Source organism: Orussus abietinus, unplaced genomic scaffold (genome assembly GCF_000612105.2).
Source record: "Orussus abietinus isolate OABI.00-Male unplaced genomic scaffold, Oabi_2.0 scaffold38, whole genome shotgun sequence".
In the NCBI taxonomy this organism is placed as follows: Eukaryota; Metazoa; Arthropoda; class Insecta; order Hymenoptera; family Orussidae; genus Orussus; species Orussus abietinus.
In genome coordinates this window covers 925,086-939,980 of record NW_019395221.1, presented here as the reverse complement: position 1 = coordinate 939,980, position 14,895 = coordinate 925,086, and the positions used below count along the sequence as shown (strand labels likewise).

General features: G+C 45.4%; 1 protein-coding gene across 1 annotated transcript in view; it reads left to right on the top strand.

Annotated features, from left to right (window-relative positions):
* The window catches only part of LOC105703449 (protein pinocchio), a 52,779-nt gene that overhangs the window by 32,963 nt on the left and 4,921 nt on the right, over positions 1-14,895 (top strand). The window contains exon 3 of the mRNA XM_012431866.2: positions 11,756-11,825. Within this exon, the coding sequence (XP_012287289.1) occupies positions 11,756-11,825 (70 nt within the window). The remainder of the gene's footprint in view (positions 1-11,755; positions 11,826-14,895) is intronic.

Here is a 14,895-nt window from a genome sequence, read left to right as displayed (position 1 = left end):
TTTATCGACCCAGAGGTACTATAGATTGTTAGCGATTTGATAACCCTCATTGTGCGTATTATGTGCCACTGTGCGTACTAGCACGGGTGCACCTATAGTTCACGACCGGGAAAGTGGGCGTTTCAATCAAGTCATTTTTATCGGCCAAATAGACCGAAAGTATTGCTTGGCAATTGCCCCCAAGTTAAATACTTCGGGTCCTTCTATGAACAATCCCATGCTTGATTTGAAGAATACCAATTTCGATGTACCGCTTTCCTTTCGATTATTAGTTGATTGTGGATTACTTTGTAATCGATACCTTGATATACTTCTCCGAAATCCATTCCGCTGGACAAGGCTTCGATGGAGTACGCCTACGCGAAGGACCATTCGATCCCACTAGTTGATTAATGACTTAATGTCCATTGGCATGGTCCTAAATCCGTATATCGACATTCTTTGCATTGGGTATGTGCGTTGCGATCGACCTGGAACTTTATATAAGGGAGCAGTACGGATCGTCAGCGATTCGATAACTCGCCATTGCGCGCGCTACACACCCTGACGCCATTAACATCGGACAATGTACGCCGTTAACTTCACACAATGCGCGCCGTTAATTGGCAGAAGTGCCCGGGGTCGTCCTCGTTGGGCAAGGTCCTGACACGACATACTTCGGGGAAGGATCGTTAAAGGCTCAGGATCCCACGACGCAGGTTGTCAAACTACCTCGGACTCTTTCCGAGATTCCCAGGACCCAGTGCGTGTTATAACGAGAGCTATTAGTTCTCCTTTTCGCTGTATGAAGAGACTCGCCTCAAAGCGGCTCTTATTCACTTTGCGGTCCCGCTTATGTGCCCGGGATATTGCATCTGAAACACGAGCTCAGTTGCAAAATGAATATACCGAGTTTTAGAGTGACTATCTCCATGTACGCCCTGTACGTAAACTCTGTCTGAATAGATTTCTCAGTAGATGCTTTCAGGAGTCCATTCGATACGAACTGATCAAATTTAGTCGACACTTAAGCAATTTCTGAATAAGAGAAGGTATTTTTATAACGAGGGAGTGTTGACACCTTACAAGTCGACCTTTAGCTTTAAATAAAATGTGATCATTTTCAGGAGTGTTGTATTAAATGCTTATATCGTAGTTTTTATTGCAAAGGCGAAGAGAGAGATACGCTGTGCACAAATGTTCTGAAACAAATATTCTGAAATTCTGGTTTCAATTGTCCTTGTTTATGGAAATCAGGAGATAGTAGGTTTAAATTAGACCATAGTGATAAAAAATGTATAAATCTATGTACTGCATCCATCCAGTTTGCTAGAGAAGTATGTATTAATGCAGGGCGGCTGATCTTTTTGTCTAACGTTTTATAATTTCAAATATTTCTGATATTTCTCGTCGGGGTGAAAATGTGTAAATGTTTTAGCGTGCCCACTCTCGAACACAAACAATGTACAATTAATCACGGGAAAAGCATGAACTTTCTAAGTTGGTGTCTGCTACCATGAGTGATGGTCCTTGAGCCTTGCTTACAGTCACTGCAAAAGCAATTCGCATGGACATTGCAGTTACTTAAAATCAAAATAATATATAGTTATGTGCTGAATTTAAATTTCATTTAGATCGGTCAAACAATTTACGGGTTTCTAGGAAACGTTCAAATAGGTACCATATTTTATTCATTCAGACATATCGTAAAAGCTGTATATAATTTTACAATTTTCTATGTGAAGATTCTGGAAATTACCAACTACAGTAAATCAAGGATTTCAAACCTAGCTGTATTGTTACTTTCTCAGAAATTCCCGTATGCGTCTACTTGTCCAAAACGGATTTCTGCCCAAGTAGAAAAATGGAAAACAGGTTCAGGTAAACAAAACGGAGGGTGACGATAGTTTCTACCTGAAATTTTAGAATTTCCCTAGAGGGTTTGGAAGTCCGAAGCCATCATCGAAGAACAGTTTATGGTCATGTTCCGTTACGTTGTAAAAGGTTTTACATAGAGCCAAAGGAAAATGACAATTACCAGCAAAATGGGTATTAAAATATTATGTACCCCTTATTACTTACATTCTGCATGTATTATTCAATTTCGCGTTGTGCATATCATTTGCACACTTAATAAATTCATTTATTAGTAACATAGTTTACACCGTAGACGTTTGTTCGTTAAAGTTTATGACGTCTTGCCACTTTTTGATTCACACATTTTTTTCAAACGTTAAAAACATATATTTTCCTATCCCTTAATACAATATTTATATACACCTTTAATTACTTTACATTTTTCACATCTCTACGATTCCTCGCGCACTCTTGCGCTTGGGGGCAGGAATTTGCGTTCGTTTGGTGGAAAAAAAAGTTTGGAAAAATGAATACGTCACTTTATTCACTTCCAACTCCGGTCACATTTTTACCAGGGTCTCTCAATGACAAAACGAATCGTCTAACCGAAATGAGAACCTGTTAACTATCTTCTCGTCGCAATGACACACAAATTTGAAGGAAACGTCGCAAATGACACTCTCATTCCAGGATGCTTAAAATATTCCAGGGCTCGATGTGTACCCTTTCCGAGCACGCGTTACCTCTTTTCGATATCTCTGACCTTTCCTGCGCGGTCTCGCGATTGAGAAACCCTGCTGGGTGTATAGGCGGATCGTCAGTATGTGTGTTCACAAACGGGAAGGGGAAGCAGCGTTGCCGCGTCCCCCACCTTTCCCCGACTCGCCCACCGGCGTCCTCCATTGGCTACCTCGTGTTTATATAAGGGCCGCGCGCGCCAAACGGCTCTCAGTCGAGCTACAAAGACAGTCGTGGTTACGTCGAGCTCGTTCTCCTTCCTTCTCTTGACTTCAGTAGATCGTGACGGCGCGCTGTTGTCACTTTGACTGGAATTCATTTCAAGCCAGTGTTCTCAGTGCCTAAGCCGTTCACGTTGCTTCTTTGGGATTTGTTTAGCGGTAAGTCTACTGATATTTTAATCACGAGAAAGGAACGGGAGAGAACGAACGGAGGAATGCAAGAGAAGCGGTGCTTGTGATTGTTGTGTTGTGCTTTCGAGTTCACGGGTCACCGGATCGCCGTTACGTTGTATCGTCTGGACGCGAGTCCAGCTGGAAAACTTTTAGTTTGGAACCTAAAACCACCGAGCTCTCGATCCTACTGAACATAAAAACCTTACCTGTAGTATATACACCTGTGGATGGAGTTTTGTGGAGAAACTTTCTTACGCGGTGCGAAAGGATCGCTCAGGTTACCTGACGCGCTTTCACCCGAACTTCCGAGAAAGTGCCGCCAAGCACCGACATCTCAGAGTAACGTTGTCTTTTCTTGACGGTAGACTTATTGACCTTTTCTAGAGTTGACTGTAACCGCCGTTATCTCGAGAGATTTGTTACAGGAAGTCCGGCGACAGGTTAACTACGGATACCTTCTCTTATAATTCTCAGTCTGTCCCATAATAATGGAAAATTCAATATAATCTATTTATTTACATTCAATATCACTTCTTAATTAAGCGTCTCTCCATACTTTATTTAAATGACAATACAGTATATCCCCATTCATAATCGATTTCCAGTATAGCAGTCCTTTCGTTTAATTTTTATTTAACGACCTACCCCGAGGGCAAACGGCATTTCTACAAGATCCGTTCAATCTTCCATCCAATATCAGAAATTCGAGGGTAATCGATAAACGGGCGGATCGAAAGCAGCTTAGGCGAAGGCAACAGAACGAGCTTAGAATACAAATAAGGTCCCGAGAATCAATACTCGCAGTTGAAATATACGTTAAGGTACCGATTCGAAACAATTCCGGATCGTATTTACGATTAATCGGTTCGAATAATCTTGGTTGCGCTCGCAAACCCGATGGATCCGGTTTGCGTTAGATAAATTGAGCAAATTGTCGAATGCGCGCGCAGCTCGGGAAAGCCACGAATACCGAAGACGCCTGGGAAAAAGGGGTCAGGTCGCGTCGGTAAAGCCGGTAGTCCCGTTACCGGCTGATTGCTCGGTGAATACCCCGCAAGAAGGTTTATCCTCTCCAAGTCGTGTGGTTAACTAGCCCACTTGTGCGTTTGGCAATGCCCGAACTTCTCTCCCACCAACAGTCGAGTAGTTTAGCGAAATAGATTAAAACCAGTACCTGCTGTATGTAGGGCTTAGATAACAAGAACAATATGTGACCTTGTTCGTACAGTTTTGAATGCGACTAGTGTTCTTGGATTTATTGTAGTGGGATGAAAATAACGTCAGACTTCAAAGTTAATGCTATAGTTTAATTACGCAGTTCCAATAGACGGATGTTCATGTAACGCATTCGTATGTAAATACGATATTTTCATCAATGTTTACGTAACCATTCCAGTATCGCTCGGAACCCCAACTTCCGGGTTTCCTAACCGCTTAAGCTATTTTGAAATCCCATTTTCCCCGCGTGAGCTCGTTGGATATCTGCTTTTCCGAACCTTTGTCGAAACTTGTCGGTAGTATGAGCGCAAACGGAGTAAGGGATAAGAGTAGCAGAATTCTTTGAGATAATTTTTCGATTAATCGAAAGTGCATCGTCATTCGCTCTCGATTCGTTTGCGAGAGTACTTCCGTGCACATCGTGTACCGATGAAAATGACAATTCCATGGCACAAATCCCTCTAGAGAGGTCGGGTGAAACCGATGCCACCTCTCTCGGTGGCCATTCGTGGGCGTATCGCGCGAGGTTCGGTTCCGCCGAGCGGGCTTTGACAAACCCAAGCCGACGCAGCGCGAGACGCGCGTGCCTGGCGCGAATTCGTCGGATCATAACAGTGCCTCGCGCGAACTTATTGATCTGGCCAGCACACCGTGTAGCCGGCGTCGACAGAGTCGCCCACGAGACGACAGGACGCCCAATGGAGGTTGTCTCGAAGTCCCGGGATCCCCGATGCTGCCGCGTTTCCCGGTGGGAAGGCGTCGATCGATATCCCCGACGCCCATGCTTTACTCCCGAAGGTGGAGGGTTGTTGACCTCGTTCCAGCCCCTCGGGAGCAAAGGATGGCCGCCGAGACACGTTGCTCCCGGGCCGCGTTCCCTTCGTATTCTGCCGGAGGCCGGGGGCAGCGCAAGGGGAGGGAGAGCAGCGTTGCCATCCAACCGAGTCCAAAGTCTCGAAACTTCAAGCTAAAGGTCTTCGGAAAATCACCGGATACCTGGGACTTAAAAACTCCTTCCGAAGTTCCCGTTCAGTATGGGTTTCCTTAATCTAGCGAAAGCAATAATAATTTTATTATATATTCCTTGAGAAGCATGCGTATAAAAGTGCGGGATCGATAGATTACGCACAAATGGGAACGTTTATTAAGAAAAACTAGAGATTTTCAATGTGTGAAATTAAAATGAAGCTGGTTCAATTTTCCTTCGCCATTTGTATATAAAACGCTCTTCGTTGGTTTGTTCCGTTTCAAGCTCATTCCTGTATAACAGATGTTCCAGGTATACAGCCTTGCTGTATAACAGCAAGATCGGTGAGAGCAGATTCACATGGCCCGGCACATGCAGAAATTAGCCAGATTTGTCCGAAATACATCTAAAATCACTCCAATTCTTGTTTCAAGAACTGTGGATCTGGGGAAAAGTAATCACCAATTGGCAACATTGGATGGGCGGTGGGACGCGGCTGGCGCGCGTGTAAACTTGAAATGGGGGGAAAGAGCAGATGCGCGCGCATCCTGCCATGTTCCGGCCTATCCCAGGATCCGAGAAACCCAGGCCAACGTTCCCATCCGTAGGCGAGGTCATGGGATATTCGATGGTCGGGTAGGTTAGTTTCGCCCCTCCGAAGAATAGGTTATGGTAGGGCTTCGCCGACGCGACCGTAAATGCGCCGAGAAGGGATGCCAGGGATACCTGTCGTTTATCACCCGACTGGTCATACGACCAGCCGACCGGGCTTTGTTGAACCTCATTTACCATGTTGAATCCCTAAGCCGGTCGGTCGAAACGTTCGCGCGGCAGCCTTTGGGGCCTGGCCTTGAAAGGAAAGAGGAATTGGCAACTTCGGTCGAAATTTCCGTCCGTTCTCTCCCATTTCCTTTCTTTTCGGGGCTTAACTTGCCTTTTGGATTTCCACGAATCGGGTGAAGGACCCCGGCCCCGCGACGCTCGTCGACCCTACACGTGTCCTGCGCGCTAAATCCTTCGCGTGCTTGCATATCGTTTTAGCGGCTGCCTCTATTCTTGGATTGTCTTGGACCGAAATACCGGCCCACGAGATGCACGAGGACTCTCGTGGCCGTTAGGCGCGTACCGTTCGCGCTGCCAACTTTCCAGACTTGGTCGGACCGTATACCGGGGTTGGGCGGCTGGTTTAAATTTAGCTTGGGCTAGGTTTCGTTCAATTTGGATATTAACTCCTAACCCCGGAGGTTTTCTGGTGTACCTAACTTGTTGCCACTGTGCTGTTCGCATGGTAGTCTGAAATATAAAATATCCAATTAAAATACTTTAATTAATTAAATACGATGCGCGCAATGCACCCTGGTGCAGTACGTCGATGCGCAGGATTTGAAGATCCCTGGGCGGGAAAAAGAATGTTGAAACGTTTTAACGGGTTTCGAGAAATGATGTACCCGTATTCGTCACTCGGCCAAAAATTGCTGGCCGACGTAAATACCGTTGCGTCGTTTTGAGCGTCGCGACCGTTCCGTCACGTTGCCGTCGTCGTCGTCGTCGTTTTCGTCATCGGCGCCGTCATCCTCCAACATTTTCCTGTGTCGCATAAAATTAGTTACGTAAAGAGATTCCTCGTGTGTGCATATTTAAGCTTGAAGAGATGCCGCGTGATGTTAAAGGTTGAGGCAAGATTTCTTTCCCTCGCGTATCTCTTATCTACGTTTTGTCCCTTATCGAGGGTAAGGCACGTGAACAAGAAATTCTAGGCGGTTCCCCAACTTCCGCTATATTTATTCGAGTTTGTGAGTGACTAACATAACGAAATTGTCACTTGGCCTTTCAAAGCGAAATAACAACAGAGACGAATTGTTGTTTCGTTTCGATGATTGTTCTTCTTTTCCTGAAGCTACTTGCACCCGGAATCCATTTTACGGTATTTAACTTCAACGTATACTTTATGGAAAATCATTAAAATTCTCAGTACTCATAATTCCAACTAATATCCGTTGGGACTTATTTAGACGAAAAGTTATTTGTAAACACAGAACAATAATACGGATACATAATATTGTGGAGCATGAACTTGAGTCTTTCTTGGTTTTTCCTGGAACGTGGAGACAGCGTCCGATGATAAATAACATCCGTCGTATTATGTTACCTTCATCAATTATTTTTATCTTTGGCGGTACCTTCCCTTCACATCTACGCGCAAGCTTATCACACATGTATCTGCACTTTCGAATCATACCTGTAATTTCGAAGGAAACTTGTACGAGATGTGTGGTGTCCTATGTAATTAAGATACAATGAAATCGTATGCATACCGCAAAGCGTGCACATAGATACTCCGTTCTCGTGTGCCCCGTCTCAATTGGCGCGCGAATTTCTCACTTTATTTATAGATCTGTAAACGGTAGCACCAGTCTATTTTTGTTGCGATTTCATTACTAAGCTCTCTAAGAAATGTCCTCGAGAGCACGCGCAAATCGAGTTCCGTACGAGGTTTTCTTTTGTCTCCTTTTACACCACGCAGTGTCGACTTCCATGATTTGTGAACGCGCGGACTTGGCTTCCGACGAATTTGTTGAATCTAGTGAAAACAAAAACTCTTCAATTGTAGGAACATTGCCATCCGATTTAATGCATCATTCAATGCATATTGTGGTGTGGAATTCTATTTGATCATATATCACAACCATCAGGTTCGCAAACTTACATAACTGTCGCTTGCGCATCGCTTTACACTTAGTTGTCCTTAGATATATATCTTAAATAACATTTCAGTCGATGATTGGAGAATGTTTATACCGGAATCTATGATGAAGGATTTCAAAAATCTTTGCTCAAGTGACTTGAAAAAAGAATGACTCGAATAACTCTTTCTGAACTGGGTACACGTTATATGCCCTCTAACACCTGGATCTATTTGCTTGAATTGTCTCAAGTAAAGTAGATTTTACGCAAAATCTTTTTAATTAGATGTCCAGGACTCCGCGTTCGTTACGTAACCGAACTCGACAATGGAACGCTGTTTTGCGTTTAGTTTAAACCGCTCCATTACTGAAACGGAGTCAAGGAGTGGGCCGCACCGTTGAAACCCACATAAATGGACATCGCGTAAAAACGCTTCCCGGATCGGTACGTAGTCGACGTGTCGCGACAATTTTTTGTTCGAGGTTTATCTTAGTCCCGGCTCGAGTAAAGCGAATCGCAGAAGTGCGTTTCCTTCCCGCAAAGTCGGCAACCGCTATGGTTCTGGTACCCAGAAAAGAAATTTCAAAAAAACGAAAAATTATGGGCATATTTTCATTCCCTTAAATTCCATCCGATGTAAACATTAGCCGAGAAAATTGGACCACGCTGCACTGGTTTACTTTTTAATGTGACATTTAGCTGCGTCCACGAATACACCTCAGTACGAGGGATCATTACGAGTATATTGTTCCAATTTCGTCAATTCACGGTACGATCACTGATAAACGCCCCTATCGGTTGTTTTTTTTTTTTTTTTTTCGTTATCCGTGTTTCGATTCAAGGAACAACCGGCGAGTGGCGGTGACGATCCGGTCAGTGCGGTTTTAAGCGAACCGCTTAATGCTTTTTTACCCCCCCTCCATTGTGAGAGCCTGATAACGACCGAGAATAAAGTGATACTACAGGACATCCTGTCGAGTGGATATATAGACGTATGTATTGAGTTAAGTTAATCTCCGGTATGTAGCTTCCCCATTATTTTGACGGTTCCTTTGAGCAATTTGTTATGAATGCAACATGCCTTCGCTGAATCGAGCAAGCCTTAATAGGTGTACTTTTATACTTACAATAATTTGAATTCTAGATTTCTGACACCTATCTTAATAATTTTTTTTATTTATTACCCCAGTAGCTTACTACTTTCCAGTTTCGAGTCGTCCTTACCGTTCATTCGGATGAATAATGAGAACAAATGTGTCGATAACGTATGTCGCGAGGACTAAATGTTATTGGATAAGTGCTGATGAATTATTTATTTTTAATATTTGAGATCCTTTTCTCTCTTTGAAGAATTATTGCCAGGATATTTAAAGAGTACCCTCCTTGTCAAATGGTGTTCGCTGTGAGCTTTGCGATCTTAACGCTCCACGTCAGAGGTCGATTAATTAACGTCTTAAGAAGATCGATGGCGGGTTTAATCCTGTTTCACCAAGACCCGGCCTGTTCAAAGCGTCACTCACCTCCTCAATTCTGAGACTTGTTTGCTCTGAGCAATTGAAGCTAATTATGGATGATACCGCGTAAACGTTGTTCATGTCGGTCTTGCTCGGGGATTTCAAGTGTTTCCCTCGCTTTGAAAATCGAGTACGTGTATTAAGTGTACGTATGTCAAGTGCATTTTCCACGATCCGACAATAAGCGGAATTCGGTGCCATGGTCATGCTGCGATTCAACTCGTGGAATGCAAACATTTTCCTTTCATACCATCTTAAATATTACCGATTCGCTGGCACACTACTCGGTGGTGTTTGGTAATCATCGTTACCCTACGTCACGGTTATCCACGTGCAAGCACGCTCGATATTAATCATTGGGCTCTTAACAGATTGCGTTCGGTATTTGGTATAAGAATAGATAGGGCCTTCGGAGTAAAACATCGGTACCCGCGACTAGCCACCAAATCATCAATGGTTACGGCAAATATTCTGCGGGATCGTACGTGCGCACGTTTTTGCATGAAATTACAGGATTTCACCGGGTCTTTTCTACCTGCAATAGATTGACCGATTATCATACAATTCTGATTAACTACTTAAGGAAAAATCCGTGGTGTACTTGTCGCGTTGCTTCATGTCGGGGCACTGCTGCAAGCGTTACGATAGAGGATACCGAGAGCGTTTCCATTATGACATTTTCTCTCGGGGCTCTTGTAACGCCGTGAAAGTGTGCCATGATGACCAATGACCGTTAGTCTCGATTTTCTCTCTTCGGCCGAGCCGATCTTACTCGCTTCCTGCAACAGTTACGATTTCTTCATTACCCGTCGTAAGAGATGATCGGGTATCGCGAGTTTACAAACATTTAGGATCACCGCTCTTCCTAAGTTCTCTCGTCCGTTTGTATACACGTCGGCCATGCCCTCGGAATATCGGTTCGGGCGCCTGCATTACCCATTCTCCGTGCATTGCCCTACTTGCCGTGGAATCCCACTTGCTCGGTCGGCGAGAGACGAGAGTCCTTAAGCTTTCTTTCGGGGAAAGTAAAAGTGGCACGGGGCAGTTCGCGGCAAGGTCGGCCGTAATGGCGACACCGCCCGACGTCCTTCGCGCACGCGCGTGCCGATAGCCACACATATCGACTTTCCTCTTATGCCACGGCGCGGTAACGATTCAAAATGAAAAGAAGGAAAAAAAAGAGGCCTCATGCCGAAACGGTCGGTACTTCCCGGCGCACGCACCCACCTCGACTCGTTCGCCAATCCGAGAGCGAGGAAGCACGCATGCGCCGTCGCTTCGCGTCAGGTTCGCCTACCGGGATCTGCTTGACCGACCGCGCGTACCGAACCACTCTAGAAATGCACGTTTTCATGACTTTGGATTTTCCCCTGCTTCTTCTCTATTTGAGGAGATTAGAGATCCGGAGGACGAACACAATGTTATAGAAATTTCCTCAATATCGGATATAGATCTTTCCTTATTAGGCGGCGTCACATTCGCTTAGGGGCCACTACTTGAATAAAGCGCGGGCATGGATTTATAGACATACAATTGCAATCCGGTTACATTGTCCAAATAAATTGAGAGAAAATATTCAATGTATATTTTATCCATAAAATATTTTTAAGAGCATTTATTTGTGACATATGTAAGTACTGTAATTAAAATGAAGTTTTGACCCAGGTAGTAGAATGTGATATTTTCCGAGTTTTCAATTTGACACGTCTCCCGCGTTGTCCGAGATTCGCAAGATTACGTACTCCATGTTGGTCCCTTAGCGATAGCGTTGCCACCTACAGAGAAAATTTCAAACACTGTTACGTATTTTTTTTCGCGGATACGAGCTTCCGTAAGGGACCCTATGCAATTCGTTCTCCTGGTCTCTAGTATCCATGCTGGTAATCGTGGCGAACAAAGAAATGAATAACCTCAAAATGACAAGGATTCACGCATATTGAGATGAGCACTCGAGATCTGTTTACGTCACGCTCGAGGGAACGCGCGTGCGCAGTTCCTGTCGTACCGAGAATCGTTTGACCGGTAGATGTACGCGGGGCTCGTTGAGATTTTCATTACGATAACTTTGACTTTGTGTCTTGTCTCGCGTCGAACGGTCAGGAGGTAGGGAAAAAACCTCGAGAACGTTACCGAATGAATCGGTCGGGGTGGTGAGCATTTCGCGCAAACTTCTGACGTGACTTTTGACTTTGCTCTCGGTATTCGTCGACAAGACGATCGGGATTTCCACGGGCGCGCGCATTTCAAGTTTCTTTGCCAGTCAAAGTCCGCGGAAGTGCGCATGCGTCGAGGGCTTAGTCTCGAGCGGGAGGGAACCTACCTGAACGATCAACGATTTGGAAAGGTTTCCGCGGTTTTGGTTACGTCAATGCTAATCGAGCGACGTCTTTTTACTGTTTCAGTTGCCAGCAACTGCACCAACATGTCTGTCACGTCTGTTCAAAGCAACACCGAGAGCCTCTCTCGTCACGGGTAAGTCGCTACGTAAAACGCGTTACGTAATTCCCGTCTAGCTCGTAGATCACGCATTCCGCGACATATCCCGTACTCGTTGGCAGGGTCGTTGAATGACTCGGCGAGTGATGGCGCCACTGTGGATCAAGAGTTACCGAGCAGGACATGCCAGTTATTCCCCCGACATCGGTGATTTTGCGAAAGTATGCCGCGTCTTTAATGCAGGCAGGATCGTAAAAGTATAGATGCTATTCATAGATCACCGTCGGTAATATCGTCGGTTATCGGTGTCCGGCCGATTGTGCACCGAAATTGCATAACGTGCACGAAATGACGTTCCTTTTGGTGTAACACTCGAAGCTCGGGAAATTCCTCGGGTACATGTTTTTTCACCGCTGTTGTGTACATTTACGAAGACGATATGCTTCGTAGATTGCTATTGCAAACTATTTGTGCACCGTCATCGGGGAGCTTACCGATTGAGGGAAATGACGCTGACCTTCGTTAACGATCGCGTGGCGGAAAATTATCGGCGAAGTTTGGGCGGAGGGGCTTGGTACATTTGAACATTCCAGAAATCGGAATCAGAGTGATTACGTCGCCTTCGAGCCGTGGACGTTGTTACCGTCGTTGAGAATTGTTCGAAATACTCCGCGGTTTACGAGAATGCCATTTAAGAGGCCGTTTAACGGACCGTGGCGGTTTACCACAAGCTCTCTGCGCACCTTCCTCCGGCATAATGCATTTTGTCGAATCTAAGCAAATGGTTGGTAAAATCGTCGTAGCCCGTTCGCTCCGTTGTTCCATCGTGAATAGCTGGCTTGCAGGTGGCTTCTAAAATTCGAGTAGCTTTACATTCCTTCCTGCCATGGTTGGGAAATCGTGACGTAGCCAAAACTTTCTCGGGCGATGTTTCCACGAAACGTTCGAAGTGCCGCTTCTCCCGATATTCTTGCGCGATTTCTACATCCACTGATTTATAAATAGCGGTGGTGATTTATACGGCGCAGTGATCCAGTCTATTCAAACTTAGGACCTATTCAAGCGAGAGGAACATAAATCGACAAGATGTCAGCTTTTCTCGGAATTTCCCGAAGGGGGAATCGAAGTGGGACGTAATCGGGCCACGCGCGTGGGACGAAGATCGTCCTTCCTCTCTGGACCGCTTCGCCACGTGACGCACCCACACGTGTAAATCTCCCCCTGTTTAATCTCTTCAATGAATCCATCCATCTCCTAACCCTGTCCCGCTCGATTCGGTCGGACTCGTGGCAAGGTACATGCCGACTCGCGTGCCCGGTAAAGCTCTGCGACATGCCGTGCACCGGTGCAATTGCAATTCCATTTTAGCCGGGACTTCGTGTCTCCCTCTCACATCAGTTATATCGAGCCACGTGTAAAGGTCACGGCAAAGCGCATCGAAAAATACGCCCGCGATTGTAGAACGATCCAAGGAGACGGCGGATGTCGAGAATTCGAACTTGCGCTCTAGTGATTCTCGGTGATGCCGAATCGAGTTTCAAAGCCATTGAGAAGGAATTAATAAAGCATCCGCTCGATGGGCCTCGAGTCGCGAACGCGGCTGCAACAAACTTTTCTATCAGAAACTAACAGAAAGTTTAAGGGATCGGCAGTTTTATCGACAACTTTTAGGCGATACGAAAATAGCGCCTGAGAAGTTCCTTTTATGAAATTGAATGGTTTGAGATTTTACCAGGACGAAGGAAGGTTTCATAAACGGTCGATCCCTCGGATGCCGCTTTCGTATCACACGTAGATACAATATTAATAGAATAAGGTGTTACCTAGAGATCTCGGTTCACTTAAACTGAAATATGCACGATTTGCTCGTATTTAACGTTTCATTAATTTATTTTAAATACTTTCAATCGGTCCGCTCTAGCAGAATTCAGTCCACGGACGGCATGCGATGCGTGATTCGCCATTTCCTGCGATGCCGTTTCGCTTCGCCCTCTGGCGTAGTTATGATTATTCTTCGCGTGGATCACCTCTTTTTCCCACGACCAAACCGAGCGACTCGCGGAAGGTCGCGGAAATCCATCGCGACCTCAGTAATCCTTATTCCGGCGTAATTGGATTGAGCCTAGTCGTGTCTGCGTCTCGGGGGACGCTCTTTGTACCTCGACCGGCGGTCACGTGTCCATTTTTAATCGCGCACGCATCGTGTCTTTGTGTACATTCCAGACTGCCCGCGAGATTACTCGTTAGCGCCCGTCGCGATAATTCTCGCTTGAATCGAGCCGTCTCTTGTATATTGTTCTTTGAGGGGTCTCGAAAAAATAACCTTTCAGGGGTCTTGAGGCAATTCTTTGCCCTCTTTTGAAAACTCGAGCGAAGAGGGGACGGCTGGGAGGCCAGAATCGAATGATAAACGGAACTAACTCGCGGTCGCCGACTTCCGGGTTTATTGCGCTCTGTGAGAGCGTCCAGAGGAACGAGCCCCGGGTCGTTACACGTGTGCTCGTTCGTAGACGGCCGTCTTGGAATGACGAGTCAAGGATCTCGCTGTCTCGGTCCACGTGTACGCGCCTGGAATGATTTCGGTGCCTATCGTGGTCTCGGGATGTGCTTTATCCCACTTTTATGCTAATTAGACGTATCCAACCGATGAGTGGCGCTCCCTGAACGTGCATTGGTGCACGAATTGTACACACATACACGACGCGTACATATACCGCACTGCACGCGGTAATGAAAGATTCATTCAAGGGTCTCGACGCGGACCTTTTCTGGGTCGTAAGAAATTATTGAATGACTGTAGAGTGACAGCGAATATAAGAGGATATGATAAGGCGTTAAGGAATATAATCGACACCGATAAAATAAAATTCATCTATACCTTTCTTTTTTTGGTGGTAAGGCAGTTTTGAATACTCAAGTGGTAACATAAGCTGGCGCGTCCCATTACCGACATTTATATTCACGTTGAAGTCTTTTACAGTCTACGTTGAGAATTATACGAACTGGAGGGTTCCATATCGTCGTTTCGGTAAACCAATGATAAAAAAAATCGACGTACAGCTGTCGAGATCCCATGAATTCATGGCTGTTTATATTTTGCCAAACC